The sequence below is a fragment of the Hemiscyllium ocellatum genome, chromosome 46 (genome assembly GCF_020745735.1).
Source record: "Hemiscyllium ocellatum isolate sHemOce1 chromosome 46, sHemOce1.pat.X.cur, whole genome shotgun sequence".
NCBI classification, from domain to species: Eukaryota; Metazoa; Chordata; class Chondrichthyes; order Orectolobiformes; family Hemiscylliidae; genus Hemiscyllium; species Hemiscyllium ocellatum.
This window is the reverse complement of record NC_083446.1, coordinates 10,155,067-10,170,200: the sequence shown is the minus strand read 5'-3', so window position 1 is coordinate 10,170,200 and position 15,134 is coordinate 10,155,067. Positions and strand designations below refer to the sequence as shown.

Here is a 15,134-nt window from a genome sequence, read left to right as displayed (position 1 = left end):
GCAACTGCGTCGCCTCTTTGTGTTGTGAGCTGAGGAAGCGAGGGGGTTGTTGGGGGCAGCGGTATCCCTGCAGGATGCCCTTCCTATTGGCTCGAGGGGGTGGGTGGGCAGAGAGGGGAGGCTGGTGCGAACCGAGTTCATCGTCAATCCTTGACCAACCCACGGTTTTATCCCCCCCCCCTCCCCCTCTCTCTGGGCCAAAGGACCTGGACGGTAACGTGCTGGACTCATGGGAGGGAGTACGGGTGCAGTGCCTGTGGTGCCTGAACGATGGCAAAACCATTCTCGCCTCTGATACCCACCAGCGGATACGCGGCTACAACTTCGAGGAGCTGACCGACCGCAACATGTGAGTACGGTTTGTGGCCCCACTGTTCCAATTGTCGCCCACACTCCCTCCACACACCAACCCCCCCCCCCACACACACACACACACACACACACACACACACACCCCACCCCTGTGCGCCTGCCCTGTGCTTTTGACCAGGAAGGTCAGGCTCAGACGTCATGTATTTACAGCCACTGCCCCTCCCTCTCCTTTTACATCCTCCCCCGCTCTCCTCTGCGCAGCCCCCCCCCCCCCCCAAACACCAGAACACCCCCTCGCTACCTTTGCAGCCACTCGGCTGTTTTTCGGTGTACGCCCGATCATGTCAGATATTCCTTGTGCACAGCTCGATCCCACCGTGTGGTTGTGAGCTGGACTGTCGCTGGTGCTGGCTGGGGACAGAGCTAGAGTCATGGAGATGTCCAGCACGGAAACAGACCCTTCGGTCCAACCCCTCCATACTGACCATAGAGCCACAGAGATGTACAGCACGGAAGCAGACCCTTCGGCCCAGCCCATCCATGCTGACCAGATAGTCCAACTTAATCGAGTGCCATTTGCAACACTTGGCCCATATCCCTCCAAACCCTTCCCATTCATATACCCATCCAGATGCCTTTTAAATGTTGTCATTGTACCAGCCTCCACCACTTCCCCTGGCAGCTCATAGAGTTGTATGAAGTGGAGCCAGACCCTTTGGTCCAAGCAGTCCGTGCCGACCAGATATATCTGAAATTAATGCTTTTCCCCCATCTCCCTTGCTGTTGGTATAACCTTCCAGATTTCTTTTCAAGGCGGTGATTGCACCCAGCCTACCCCACTTCCTCCCAGCCCGCTATGTTGGCCTCAGAGTTCTGAAGACCACCATCTCCCCGCTCTCCTGCCAGGTACAGAGTCCCAGTCTGACCTTGAGCTGTGGCTTGACAGTTTAAGTGGTCAGACAAAATGTTCTTGTGCTCGCGGTGATGTCAGCGTCCCCTCGCGGTGATGTCAGCGTCCCCTCGCGGTGATGACACAGTCTTGGATATGAACGCTTGAATGTTGTTGGGGTGCGCTGTACGCTGGCACCGCGCTCCGAGGGTGGCCTTGCTTCCCTTCCCTTGTGAGGCTGAAAGTCAGGGTGTCGCGCCCTGCTCCAGTACACAGTCCCACAGTCTGGGCTCAGCCAGGATTGCGGGAGAGCCACACTGTCTGTGCTCCTGCGCCCGAGATCCATCCACTAACTGGCGTCCGTGCTGAAAGCTCAGACATTGCTGTTTGTGAGAGTTCACTTCACACGGCGTTTCCCTCAGAAAGTGCTTGTTATGGTCCAAACCAGACCCCCTCAAACTCTATTCAGAAAGTAGCTTTCTCTTATTTGAAAGGCAGCCAGGTGCTGTCTTCTGGATGTCGTTCAGTTGGTCAAACTATGTGACATTAAGCTAAACGCAATTTATTCAAACTCTATAGTGAAAATGCAACAAAAGAAAAAACAACTCTATTGGAAAAATTAGCAGAATGATCGATACAGCAGCTATTACTAATTAACTGTTCCAGCGTAGTAACGTTCCCAACAACACACCCTTGGCAGAAGGCAAAGTCGGAAACCCGATTTTAGTCTGCTGTGCGATCTGGCATCCCAGGAAGAGAACCCCCAGCTTTTCGCTGGATTGGTCGCTCTGACGTAATGTGCATTTTGTCAATGCAATTGGTGAGTTTGGATAGCGCCAACTTTCTGCTGAAGGGGTGTAACGATCTTAGTGCCGTTTTCTGTAGCCCTGTGTTACAGAGGAACGCGCCTGTCACGTTCTAGTAGAACAAGCTGTAATCGAGAGAGGGGGAAACAAAATTGCTTCAACTTCAAGTCTCCAACCGCGACCACTACCAAAAGCACAAAGAATATCTGTGGCTGGGAACTTGACCACACCCGTTCAGGCTGCTTCTATTGTTCCAGCTCTTTTTTTAAAAAAAAAAGACAACACCCCAGACTTCGCGAGTTGTTTGACTTCTCACCTGTCCCCAATCTCTCTAAAAGAAGCTGGGATAAACACACGTCTCAAAGCCACAGCATCATCACATGCTCCAGCGGCCCATCAGTGCTTTGATTCATCCTGAGTGGTGAAAGGTCGTTTCCTTGCCAGACCAGTTTACAGTGACTGAAACTCAGTGCGTTACAGTCAGTTATACTGCCCTGGAGGGTAGAGAGGGAAGATCTCTCCCTAGTGCTGCAGCAGCTGTGTGTGTGTATTTTTCCAAATAAGGAGAGTTGAGCTCCACACCGATGCACCTCACAGTCAAATAGCCAGTGTCGTTTACCACTAGGCCCAGGCCTGCCTTCGGTCAGATTGGCAAGTGACTGTCCAATCGCACCCCAAGTGCAGTCATTTCCCAAAGGAAGAGGAAGGCTCTGGGACAAGGTAAATCTCGATCCACTGTCCCTCCCACTGCAGTGGAGCTTGTTGTAACATTGAGCACAATTCCCCATGAGAGGATAGTCTCAGTGCAGAATAAAAATCTCTCCATACTGTCCCATTCATACAGTAACATCCAGGGTTTATATACAGGGTTAAACACTCTCAACGCTTTTGAACTGAAAGTAATGATCTCTCGACACTATCCCCATTGACCCTTCTCAGGGCGGGCCCAGAGCTGGAAATGTGTTGCTGGTTAAAGCACAGCAGGTCAGGCAGCACCCAAGGAACAGGAAATTCGACGTTTCGGGCCAGAGCCCTTCCCAGCACAGTGTTAGCGTAAAATTCCCTCTACTCTGTTAAAAATGGAAAGGAAACAGAAAATAAAATTCCCTTGTTACCAACTCCATCAAACACTCCCGGGACAGGGTGAGTATGGGGTTAGATACAGAGTAAAACTCCCTCTACACTGTCCCCCCATCAAACACTCCCCAGGACAGGGACAGCACAGGGTTAGATACAGAGTAAAGCTCTCTCTACACTGTCTCCTTCCCCCCCCCCCCCCCCCCCCCCCCAAAACAAACACTCCAGGACAGAGACAGCACAAGGTTAGAAACAGAGTAAAGCTCTCTCTACTCTTTTAAGCCCAATGTAAAGTTCCATCTGCGCTATCCCCCATCAAACCTTCCTAGAGTAGTAGGTATACAGGGTGTTACAGATAAAGTAGCCTCTTAGCTTTACTTTTAGTTTTAAAAACATTTCTTGACATCATCCCCATCAAACACTCCCACAACAAGGACAACATGTGGTTAGATAGAGTAAAGCTCCCTCTATTTTGTCCCCATCAAACACTCCCCAGGACAGGGACAGCACAGGGCTAGATACAGAGTAAAGCTCTCTCTATACAGTCCCTATTGAACATTCCTGGGTCAGGTACAGCATGGGGGTTAGATACAGGGTAAAGCTCCCTCTAATGTTTTAAACAGAAAATAAAGCTGACTGGACTCTCTCACACTGAAAGTGCACTGTCCCCATCAAGCACTCCAAGGACAGTTCCAGCACTGGGAAGCTTCCTCTATGTTGATCAGTCTGTCTCTCCGGAGAAGATCATCACCTACCGAGCTCCTGAAAGTTCCCGTTCCACTGGCTCCCATCTGCCGAATCGGCACGGAGTTTCTACCGTGCAAGCCCCTGTCCTCTGGGAGGATGTTGTTGGTCCTCCCATTAATGCACAGTCCAGACACAAGGGGGTAGTGTTTAAATGACCCTGGGTGTGAGGTGAGCGAAAAGGTGGCCAGGTAGTGGTCCAGCCCTCGACCGTTTAACTCCATCCGTGTCGCTGTTATAATAACCGTCTGGTGCGGAGCAGCAGCTGAAGGATTGCGGTGGTGATTTGCTACTATGAGAACAGATTTACCATCTCGCCATGTGCTCTTCAAACCTCACTCTGACGTTGCAGGGTCATGGCAATATGTCCTGTGTAAACTAAACCCTTCAGTGCGAACGTGTAGCCCAAAGACACTTTGTTTGGCTTGATGTCTGCATTGGCTGTTATCCCATTTAGCTTTTCCCCAGAGCCCCCCCCCCCCCCCCGCCTCTGTTTTTCCTTTCGTGAGCTTCCATCTTCTGGCGGGTGTCTGTCCGTAGGGAGTGTTCCTGACTAGGGAACGCAGGGTGCTGCACTGACCCCTCAGCCCAGGGAGGGGATCATTGCAGGAAAAACTTAGTAAAATGACGGTCTGCCTTCGGCCTGACTGTAAGCTGTCCGAGTAGGGTCTTGCGTCTGCCTTGTTTATTATGGAACAAATCTGTCCCACTGTTCTGACATCACTGTCAGAATTGTACCATTGCACTGTGACATGTTTACATAGGAAGTTTTATGTGACAAATGAGAGTTAGAAATTGCACAGCATATTGGTTTAGGAGACAGAGTGCTGTCTTGCAGAGGAATTTGGTGCCTGTGTACACTGACCCTTGACCGCTCCCAGAGACTCCCTTCACACCATTAGCTCGCCACTTACCCCAAAGTGTGACCCCCTCCGCCTCGAACTGATTGGACTCTCTCCCCCCTTGCGTTTCCTCACAGAGTCCAAGAGGACCATCCCGTCATGTCTTTCACGGTTTCCAGAAACGGACGGTTAGCCTTGCTCAACGTCGCCACACAGGTGAGCCTCAGAGTGTCCGCGTGCACGGGTTCGGGGTTCGGCCACCAGCATATATATCCCCACACCCCCACCCCTTTGTAATGCAGCAGCCAATCCCTTAGTGATTGCAATCGAGGGTCTTATCGCAAAGAGCCCGGAATGGCCCAGCGAGGCAGTCTTGCTGCATCGAGAATCCACGAATCCCTGCACTGTGGAAGCAGGCCATTCGTTCCGTTGGGTCCACACTGATCCTCCAAAGAGCATCCCGCCCAGAGCCACCATCCCTGCCCTAGCCCTGTAACTCTGCATTTCCCCGTGGCTAATCCCACCCTAATCTGTACATCCCTGGGCACTATGGGACAATGTAGCACGGCCAATCCACCCTAACCTGCACATCCCTGGATGCTATGGGTAATTTCCCACGGCCAATCCACCCTAACCTGCACATCCCTGGATGCTATGGGTAATTTCCCACGGCCAATCCACCCTAACCTGCACATCCCTGGATGCTATGGGTAATTTCCCATGGCCAGTCCACCCTAACCTGCACATCTTTTGGGTGGAAGTCAAGAAACTGCGGGGCACAGAGTTCCAAATGAAAGCGAAGAGGAATTTCCTTTTTGGAGGGTCAGTAGATTTTGGAATCCACGCCCACCTGGGAGCAGGTGGGAATCCGAGTCATTGAGTACATCCAGGGTGGGCTTGGGCAGGGGGAGACTGAGGCCATTCTGAGGGTAGTCCTGAATATGGCCAAGCAGGGTCGAGGGGCCGAACGGTCTACACCTCTTACCTGTGTTTGGAGAGTGTGGATGTGCTTCCTTAAACGTTTTTCCCCCCTTCACCGTTCCACTAACACACCCACTTCCTGTGTCTCCTCCTCCTCCTGCTTTCAGGGGGTTCATCTCTGGGACTTACAGGACCGGGTCTTACTGCAGAAATACCAGGGCGTCACCCAGGGTTTCTATACCATTCACTCGTGTCTCGGCGGCATGAGTGAGGATTTCATCGCCAGCGGGAGTGAAGGTGAGCGGTGCTGGGGGTTGAAGGGGGAATGGAACTGAAGTGAAGGCGGAAGAAACAGCCAGGAATGTTTTTTTGTTTTGTCAGGGGATTGGGACTCAAGGGTTTGCTCTCCCTGGAAGTGCAGGGGCACAGCTCACCGCTGTCCGCGATGCCTGCTTCAGTTGAATAGCCCGCTCTGACTTGCGCCTGGACGTCGAGGCACGTGTGGCGCAGCCCACGCCTGGGTGGGGGGTGGGGCGCGCTGCCACTGTGGGAGAAGTTGGCTTTTCAAATGAGATGTGAAACCGAGACCCTGTTGCGGGTCTGTGGTGGGCTTCGAACGTAACCCGGCGGGTGCTCCCACATGTTCGCGGTGGGACAAATCTTTTGACTTTAATCGGTGATTATTACTTGGCTTTTGGTGGCGCGTCGCGCTGGGCCGCCATGTTTCCACTCGGCTTCCCGAAACGACTTTGAGGAGGCGTTCCGAAATGGTGCCAGGGGCGGTCCAGCAATGCGCGTTTGTTCGTTCGCTTGCCGCTGGTTTCCAGAGTTGTGTGTTTTCTTTTCCCAACCGGGCCCTGGGACCCCCCACAGACCACAAAGTCTACATCTGGCACAGGAAGAGTGAGCTGCCGGTGGCTGAGCTCATGGGCCACACCCGCACCGTGAACTGTGTCAGCTGGAACCCACAGATCCCCTCCATGCTAGCCAGTGCCTCCGACGATGGCACCGTTCGGATATGGGGGCCAGCCCCCAGCCTGGACGGCGATGATCCGGAAGGTGAGTCCGATTGCCCTGCCGCGATCCCCTGTTCGTTTCACCCGATGTTTGATGGCCCATTCTAGTTACTGGTAGTGTAGTCCTGTGTTAATCCCACTGCCCCACTCTCTCTCCCCATAGCCCTGTGTCAATCCCCAAACTAATCCCACTGCCTCACTCATTCACTCTCTCCCCATAGCCCTGTGTCAATCCCCAAACTAATCCCACTGCCTCACTCATTCACTCTCTCCCCATAGCCCTGTGTCAATCCCCAAACTAATCCCACTGCCTCACTCATTCACTCTCTCCCTATAGCCCTGTGTCAATCCCCAAACTAATCCCAATACCCCACTCTCTCCCCATAGCCCTGTATCGATCCCCAAACTGATCCCACTGTCCCACACTCTCCCCATAGCCCTGTATCGATCCCCAAACTAATCCCACTGCCCTGCTCACACTGTAACTCTGAGAGCGTCCCTTTCAGATATTTATTCTGTTTTCCCTTGAAACCTGTGATGAGTTGGTGTCGACCCACCAGCACCCCTGGCACCTTTCACCTGTCTGTCACAGTGACTGGGTGTAACCTGCTGACCTTTGTCACTGCTTACACAGCCTCAGGGTCTGGGGCAAACACAGAGGAATTACTGAAAACCTCTGCAGTTTTAAACTCAGCTGAATTCCCCCTTGACCTTTCTTTCTGTCTGTGTGTGGGGTGGAATACAAAACTGCACCGTCGTTCAGCTGATCCCCCAACTAATGCGTCGTGCGGACTGACAGAAAGGTAATCTGACAGGAAGAGATCATTGAGCCCCAAACTTTATTTCTGGAGTTGTCCCCCGCTCCCCCAGTTCCTGGTTGAGCTGTCCCCTTCCGGATAACTCTCCGCGATCGGCTCGGAGTCTTCCATCAGTGGGTTTAATCTGCGCCTTTGTGCTCTTTGAGCTTTGGTTCCTCCTGCTCCCTGACCTTCGGGTTCTGAGGAAGCACTTCCCCGTGAGGACACGTTGTGAGTGGTGACTGCCTGCGGGGAGCCATTGAGTCGTGCAATCGTAGCAGAGACCATTTGGCCCACCCAGTTGCTACTGGCTCCCGGCAGGAGAGATGTGTCACATCTCATCCCCCCCCTTGCTCCCTTCCCTGTAGTTTGCTTCCTTCTTGGAGCTGCTTTCTCTTCCTCCCCGCCCCCCCCCCCCCCACCACCCAAAGCGCTGTTGGGCAGCGTGTTCTGGATCCTGACCTTTCCCACCAGTCTCCTTAAATCAGTGCCCCCTGGGTCTCCACCTTTCTGCCAACGGGTGCCCGCCGAACCCTATCGAGCATCGCCCGCAAATCCCCTCCGTCCTCTAACCGTTCTCTCGTCACCTTCCTGCACCTAAAGCCGCCGTCCTCCAGACCTGGGCACGGTCTGCCAGGTCAAGGCTGAGGGAGAGTGTGCCTGTACTCTGATGTCAACACGCGGGTCCCCCCCTCCTGTCACCAGCGCAGACAAATATCGTGGCCCAGCCTTCCTGTGCCATTCCTGATTCCCTTCCTGTTTGGAGTCCCGGGTTGAGCTGAGGATGAGGGAGGGAGGGAAGGAGTCAGGCTGGACAGGGAGGGTGATGAGGAGCAGTGAGTGAGGGGTGGGGGGGGTGTCCCTCTTTCTCGGCCTTCCCCCGCCCCGCTGAGTGTGTTGGGGTCAGGGTGTCACCGTCATTTATATCAATGATTTGGATATGAGCGTAAGAGGTACAGTTAGTAAGTTTGCAGATGACACCAAAATTGGAGGTGTAGTGGGCAGCGAAGAGGGTTACCTCAGATTACAACAGGATCTGGACCAGATGGGCCAATGGGCTGAGGAGTGGCAGATGGAGTTTAATTCAGATAAATGCGAGGTGCTGCATTTTAGGAAAGCAAATCTTAGCAGGACTTATACACTTAATGGTAAGGTCCTAGGGAGTGTTGCTGAACAAAGAGACCTTGGAGTGCAGGTTCATAGCTCCTTGAAAGTGGGGTCACAGGTAGATAGGATAGTGAAGAAGGCATTTGGTATGCTTTCCTTTATTGGTCAGTGCATTGAGTACAGGAGTTGGGAGGTCATGTTGCGGCTGTACAGGACATTGGTTAGGTCTCTATTGGAATATTGCGTGCAATTCTGGTCTCCTTCCTATCAGAAAGATGTTGTGAAACTTGAAAGGGTTCAGAAAAGATTTACAAGGATGTTGCCAGGGTTGGAGGGTTTGAGCTACAGGGAGAGGCTGAACAGGCTGGGGCTGTTTTCCCTGGAGCGTCGGAGGCTGAGGGGTGACCTTATAGAGGTTTATAAAATTATGAGGGGCATGGATAGGGTAAATAGACAAAGTCTTCTTCCTGGGGTGGGGGAGTCCGGAACTAGAGGGCATAGGTTTAGGGTGAGAGGGGAAAGATATAAAAGAGACACAAGGGGCAACATTTTTCACCCAGAGGGTGGTACGTGTGTGGAATGAGCTGCCAGAGGAAGTGGTGGAGGCTGGTACAAAGACAACATTTAAGAGGCATTTGGATGGGTATATGAACAGGAAGGGTTTGGAGGGATATGGGCCGGGTGCTGGCAGGTGGGACTAGATTGGGTTGGGATATCTGGTCAGTATGGAGGGGTTGGGCTGAAGGGTCTGTTTCTGTGCTGTACATCTCTGTGACTCTGACTGGTCCTGACCTCTCCCTCCTTTTTTTCTCTTTTCTCCCACCCACCAGGATGTAGCAGCAACAGCCCCGCTGACAGCTGACAGCTCACATCGGGCACAGGTTGACCCTCCCTCCCTCCCTCCCCCCTCCTCTGTCGCTGTGTGCCCCGCCCGGGATTCCGCTGGCAGCACCCACTGGGCGCGGGCCCCACCACCTGACGGATGGAGAAAAGGCAGCGGGTGGTCGTGGTTCGTTCTCGTCTTCCCTTCCCGCACCACCCCCCCCCCCCCCCCCCCACACCCTTTCCTTCGCTCCCCTCCCCACCCCACCCACCCCTCGAGTGCCCAGGAGCAGCCCCAGTGCATGTGGTTGGGGGAGGGAGGGATCGACAGGCACCAGTGGCACTGCATGGCTATTCATTCAGCTCGTTGCCCCCCCCCCAAGGGCAGTATGAGACACCCCTGTTTCCTGTTCGGCGTGTGTGTGTGTACGTGGGGCTGGGGCTGGGAGGGGGTGAGGGGGCAGAGTCCAACTGACGGCTTCGTGCTTGTAAAATACCGCCCTGCCCCGTTCCGAGACCGTTCAGTCACGGCCAACCTCCCCCCTCCCCGAAAGAAACAGAGTGGGATTGTCTGAGGACAGTCTCTGGGGTTCCTCCTGCCCCTCTCTCCTCCCCCCACCCTCCAGCTGCCTGCTTGGATCAGGGGAGTTCTCCAGGAGCTGCCTCTCCCTCTCTCCGCGCCCCCCCCCCCCCCCCCCCACAGTGACGGTGATGGGGTGGAAGGTTATCTGAGGGTTATGGGATGTGAGCACAGTGTTGGGCGCAGAGAGGGATGGCACGTCCCCCGTCCTCTCTCCCCCAATGGTGGGTGACCCAGACAAGGGTGCTTTGGTATTTTGGTGGTGGCGGGGTGTGGGGTGTGTCTCCAAGGCAGACTCTGCCCCCAACTCCCCAAGACCTGCAATCCCGGCTGGTGTGGGAGGCGCAGTTCAGGCTCTCTCGGGGAACCCTTTCGCCATCTCTCCTTCACCGCCCCCCACCCACCCCCGGCTTCTCCCCCTCAGCCCAGCCCCTCTTCTGGGACGGGCAACGTGGTGATTGCCTCCCCCCCCCCCCCCCACTTCAGGCAGCCTTTTGGCATTCTTTCTCCCCCCACCCAGCTGAATCAGGGCCTGCTCCCACCCCACCGCCATCTCCCCAGGCTGTTCCCACTCGAGGACCCCACTGCCAGCCTCGGAGGGCAGACCCGGGATCCTCGGAGGATCACTTGGAAGTTGCTCCTGCCTTGTTTCCAGGTGGGGTTGTGTTCCCCATATCCTGAAGGCTAGGGCCCACTCGCACACAGAGAGGGGGGGAGGTGGGGCTGCTTGTTCAGGAAATCCGCCATTACGTTGTGACCGCACACTCCAGACTGGCAGCATTGATGTTGGCGATTCTCACTGAGGGGTGACCTCTTCCCCACTTGACCTTTTGCGGGTCAGCTAGAGAGAGAGAGACTGGCAAAGCAAGTGAGACCCTGGAGATGGTGGTCAGAACAGGATCCGTCTTTGCCAAGCAGAAGAGCCAGTGGGGAGGGGGGGGGGGATGCGCAGAGAATGGAGGTGTTGCTGGAATGCCCTTGAAAGTTGCAGAGTGCTTCCTCTGACTGGTCTCTGTGTCTCTCTCTGTCTCTGTCTGTGTCTCTCTGTCTCTGTCTGTGTCTCTCTGTCTCTGTCTGTGTCTCTCTGTCTCTGTCTCTCTCTGTCTGTGTGTGTGTCTCTCTCTCTCTCTCTCTCTGTGTGTGTGTGTCTCTCTGTCTGTGTGTCTCTCTCTCTCTCTCTCTCTCTGTCTGTCTGTCTCTCTCTGTCTGTCTGTCTCTCTCTGTGTCTCTCTCTGTGTGTCTCTCTGTGTGTCTCTCTCTCTCTGTGTGTCTCTCTCTCTCTGTGTGTCTCTCTCTCTCTGTGTGTCTCTCTCTCTGTGTCTCAGTGGGAAGGGAGCACACTGAATTTGGTGGTGGGGAGGGGTGCGCAGTAACCCGGCTGCACACCAGACCCTGGTGCAGTCATAGCAGGAAGCTGAGAGCGTTGTGGGAGGGGCAGGGGGCAGAGGACTGAGTGTGAATGTGAGGTTGGGATAGAGACTGCAGGCTCTGGGTGCTAAAGTAATTCAGGGGTTGGGGGGGGTGGTGCAGTGAGCACGGAGATCTAGTGATGTCTATACAAAGTAATTTTATGTGTTTATATATTAAAAAAAGATTGTTATGCGTTTAAGAACTATTGTGTGTTAGACTGTTTGGAGCTAAAGGATTTCATACATTTTAAAGTGTTAATGCAGTGAAAACATTTAGATGGACAGCAAAGTGGGTGAATGGAAGGAGCTGGCGGGTTGGTGAGGGGTGAATCCACGCCATGTCCTTCCAGTCCCTGGGGGGATTCAGTGACCCCTTGGGCAGTTCCTGGGTCAGTGTGTCACCTCCTTCCCCTCCCCTCCCCTCCCGATAACCAGCAAAGGGTAGGGTGGGGTGGTGGGGAATGACCATTCTGTATCCTCACCCCACCCCCCGACCCTCCAACCCCCCTTTGCACCCTTTTCAGGTGATCGCTACCCAGCCAGTGGTCTGTCCACACATCCGTAACTATATATTGTAATAAAGGCACCATTTCAACCGATGTGATGGTTTGCTTGGACTCTGCTTTGGTAGCCTCCCACCGGTCAGCGGCCAGGGAACTTGCCCGGTTATCTCGGGGAGGGATGGGGAGGTGACGGCGGTGGGTTCCCCCCCTCCAAAGGAGCCGTTGAGTGAACCCAAGCGGGGGTTTCCTAAACGATGGTAAGATGCTGATTGCCGCCCGTCACAAAGAGCGCCCTCTCTGTCCCGGATTGACCAGTCGAATTGGCATTCCGTTCGCAGGGCACCGACTCTGTGATGCGCTGACGCTGTTTGCCACAGCAGTTTCCCCCTCTCTTCTCTCACCTCTTTCCCCCCCCCCCCCAAGACGTCCATTGATGGTCCCTTGGCCACCTCTCCTGGAGATGTTCTACTCTATCCCTCATGATTCCGAATACATTCACCCCCCCACCCCTCGCCCCAGGAGAACTGTCTCTGCTTCTCCTGACTGTCCATGTTCACTGAAGCTCCTCATCCCTGCAGGCAATCTTCCCCGTGGACCCTCTCCAACGCCCTAGTCATGTGGCACCCAGAACTGAATGCCCGATTCCAGCGATGCCAAGCTGCGGTTTTATACCAGTTTAGTATCACCTCCTTGCTGATTGCCTGTGTTCCAGGATGGTGTATGGTTTGTTGACTGTGCTCTCAATCTCCGCGCGCACACCCTCGGGCCCCTCCTGCTTCACCTTTACAATTATGCCTGTTATTTTCCCGTGTGTGTGTGTGTCTCTCTCTCTCGTACTGTGTTCCTTTCTCCATCCCACACTCTTTCACACTGTCTCATTCGGTATCTCTTACTGTTTTTTTTTCTCATTCTGTCTCTCACTATTTCACGCCCACACTCTCGCAGTCTTTTCCTGTGTATCACTTGCACACTCACTTCTCTCTCTCACTCTTTCCCCCCCCCACTCTCTTTCACTCTCCCTCTCTTATTCACGAGTCAAGGTGTCACTGGGTAGGCCAGCACTTAATGCCCGTCCTTAATTGCCCAGAGGGCAGTTAAGAGTCGATCACGGTGGGCGGCACGGTGGCACAGTGGGTTAGCACTGCTGCCTCACAGCGCCAGAGACCCGAGTTCGATTCCCGCCTCAGGCGACTGTGTGGGACATTCTCCCCGTGTCTGCGTGGGTTTCCTCTGGGTGCTCCGGTTTCCTCCCACAGTCCAAAGATGTGCAGGTTAGGGTGGATTGGCCATGCTAAATTGCCCGTAATGTTAGGTAAGGGGTAAATGTAGGGGAATGGGTGGGTTATGCTTCAGCGGGTCGGTGTGGACTTGTTGGGCCGAAGGGCCTGTTTCCACACCGTAAGTAATCTAATCTAATCACATCGCTGTGGGCCTGGAGTCACGTGTAGGCCCAGACTGCGTAAGGAAGCAGTTTCCTTCCCTAAAGAGACATGACTAAACCAGATGGCCTTTCCTTACAATCGGTTTTGTGGTCATCGTTAGACTCTTAATTCTGGATTATTATTGACATCAAACTCCATCCATCTGCCGGGGAGGGATTCGAACCTGGGTCCCCAGGACTTTCCCTGGCTCTCTGGGTTAACAGTCACGAGGATGCCTACCCTCTGTTTCACACTGAGGTTTTGGTCATCTGTCGGGTAGAGAGCAGAGCTTGGGTGAATGTCTAGCAGCGTGTAAAGGCAGGAGTGGACTTAAGGAACTCAGCTGGGTGAAAATGGGACATCGCTTTCACAGGATAAAGGAGAATCCAAAGGGTTTTTACAATTACGTTGAGATTAGATTCCCTACAGTGTGGAAACAGGCCCTTCAGCCCAACAAGTGCACACCGACCCTCCGAAGAGTAACCATCCTGGACCCATTTCCCTATATCCACCCCTGACTCATGCACCTAACACTATGGGCAATTTAGTACGGCCCATTCACCTGACCCGCACATCTTTGGACCGTGGGAGGAAACCAGAGCACCCGGAGGAAACCCACGCAGACACGGGGAGAATGTGTAAACTCCACCCAGACAGTCACCCCAAGGCTGGAACTGAACTCGGTGCTGAGAGGCAGCGGTGCTATAAAGGTGGGTAAATCCCCAGGACCTGATCAGGTGTACCCTAGAACTCTGGGAAGCCAGAGAAGTGATTGCTGGGCCTCTTGCTGAGATATTTGTATCATCGATAGTCACAGGTGAGGTACCGGAAGACTGGAGGTTGGCAAACGTGGTGCCACTGTTTAAGAAGGGCGGTAAAGACAAGCCAGGGAACTATAGACCGGTGAGCCTGACCTCGGTGGTGGGCAAGTTGTTGGAGGGAATCCTGAGGGACAGGATGTACATGTATTTGGAAAGGCAAGGACTGATTAGGGATAGTCAACGTGGCTTTGTATGTGGGAAATCATGTCTCACAAACTTGATTGAGTTTTTGAAGATGTAACAAAGAAGATTAATGAGGGCAGAGTAGTAGATGTGATCTATATGGACTTCAGTAAGGCGTTCGACAAGGTTCCCCATGGGAGACTGATTAGCAAGGTTAGATCTCACGGAATACAGGGAGAACTAGCCATTTGGATACAGAACTGGCTCAAAGGTAGAAGACACAGGGTGGTGGTGGAGGGTGGTTTTTCAGACTGGAGGCCTGTGACCAGTGGAGTGCCACAAGGATTGGTGCTTTATGTCATAAATATCAATGATTTGGATGTGAACCTGGGGGTGAATTTCTGCAGGGCACCTTGTAGATGTACGCACTACTTTACATAAATGATTTGGATGTGTACATAAGAGGTACAGTTAGTAAGTTTGCAGATGGCACCAAAATTGGAGGTGTAGTGGACAGCAAAGAAGGTAACTTCAGATTACAACAGGATCTGGACCACATGGGCCAATGGGCTGAGAAGTGACAGATGGAGTTTAATTCCGATAAATGCGAGGTGTTGTACTTTGGGAAAGCAAATCTTAGCAGGATTTATACACTTAATGGTAAGGTCCTGGGGGTATTGCTGAACAAAGAGACCTTGGAGCGCAGGTTCATAGCTCCTTGAAAGTGGAGTCGCAGAGAGATAGGATAGTGAAAGAGGTGTTTGGTATGCTTTCCTTTATTGGTCAGTGCACTGAGTACCGGAGTTGGAAGGTCATTGGTTAGGCCACTGTTGGAATATTGCATGCAATTCTGATCTCCTTCCTATCGGAAAGATGTTGTGAAACTTGAAAGGGTTCAGAAAAGATTGACACGGGTATTTCCAGGGTTGGAAGATTTGAGTTAC

General features: G+C 53.4%; 1 protein-coding gene across 1 annotated transcript in view; it reads left to right on the top strand.

Annotated features, from left to right (window-relative positions):
- Window positions 1-11,921, top strand: part of LOC132836225 (WD repeat-containing protein 26-like) — a 57,427-nt gene extending 45,506 nt beyond the window's left edge. Inside the window, exons 10-14 of the mRNA XM_060855554.1 lie at window positions 204-349; window positions 4,808-4,886; window positions 5,759-5,888; window positions 6,465-6,650; window positions 9,342-11,921. Of these exons, the coding sequence (XP_060711537.1) occupies window positions 204-349; window positions 4,808-4,886; window positions 5,759-5,888; window positions 6,465-6,650; window positions 9,342-9,373 (573 nt within the window). The 3' untranslated portion in view covers window positions 9,374-11,921. The remainder of the gene's footprint in view (window positions 1-203; window positions 350-4,807; window positions 4,887-5,758; window positions 5,889-6,464; window positions 6,651-9,341) is intronic.
- The last annotated feature ends 3,213 nt before the right edge of the window (window positions 11,922-15,134 follow it).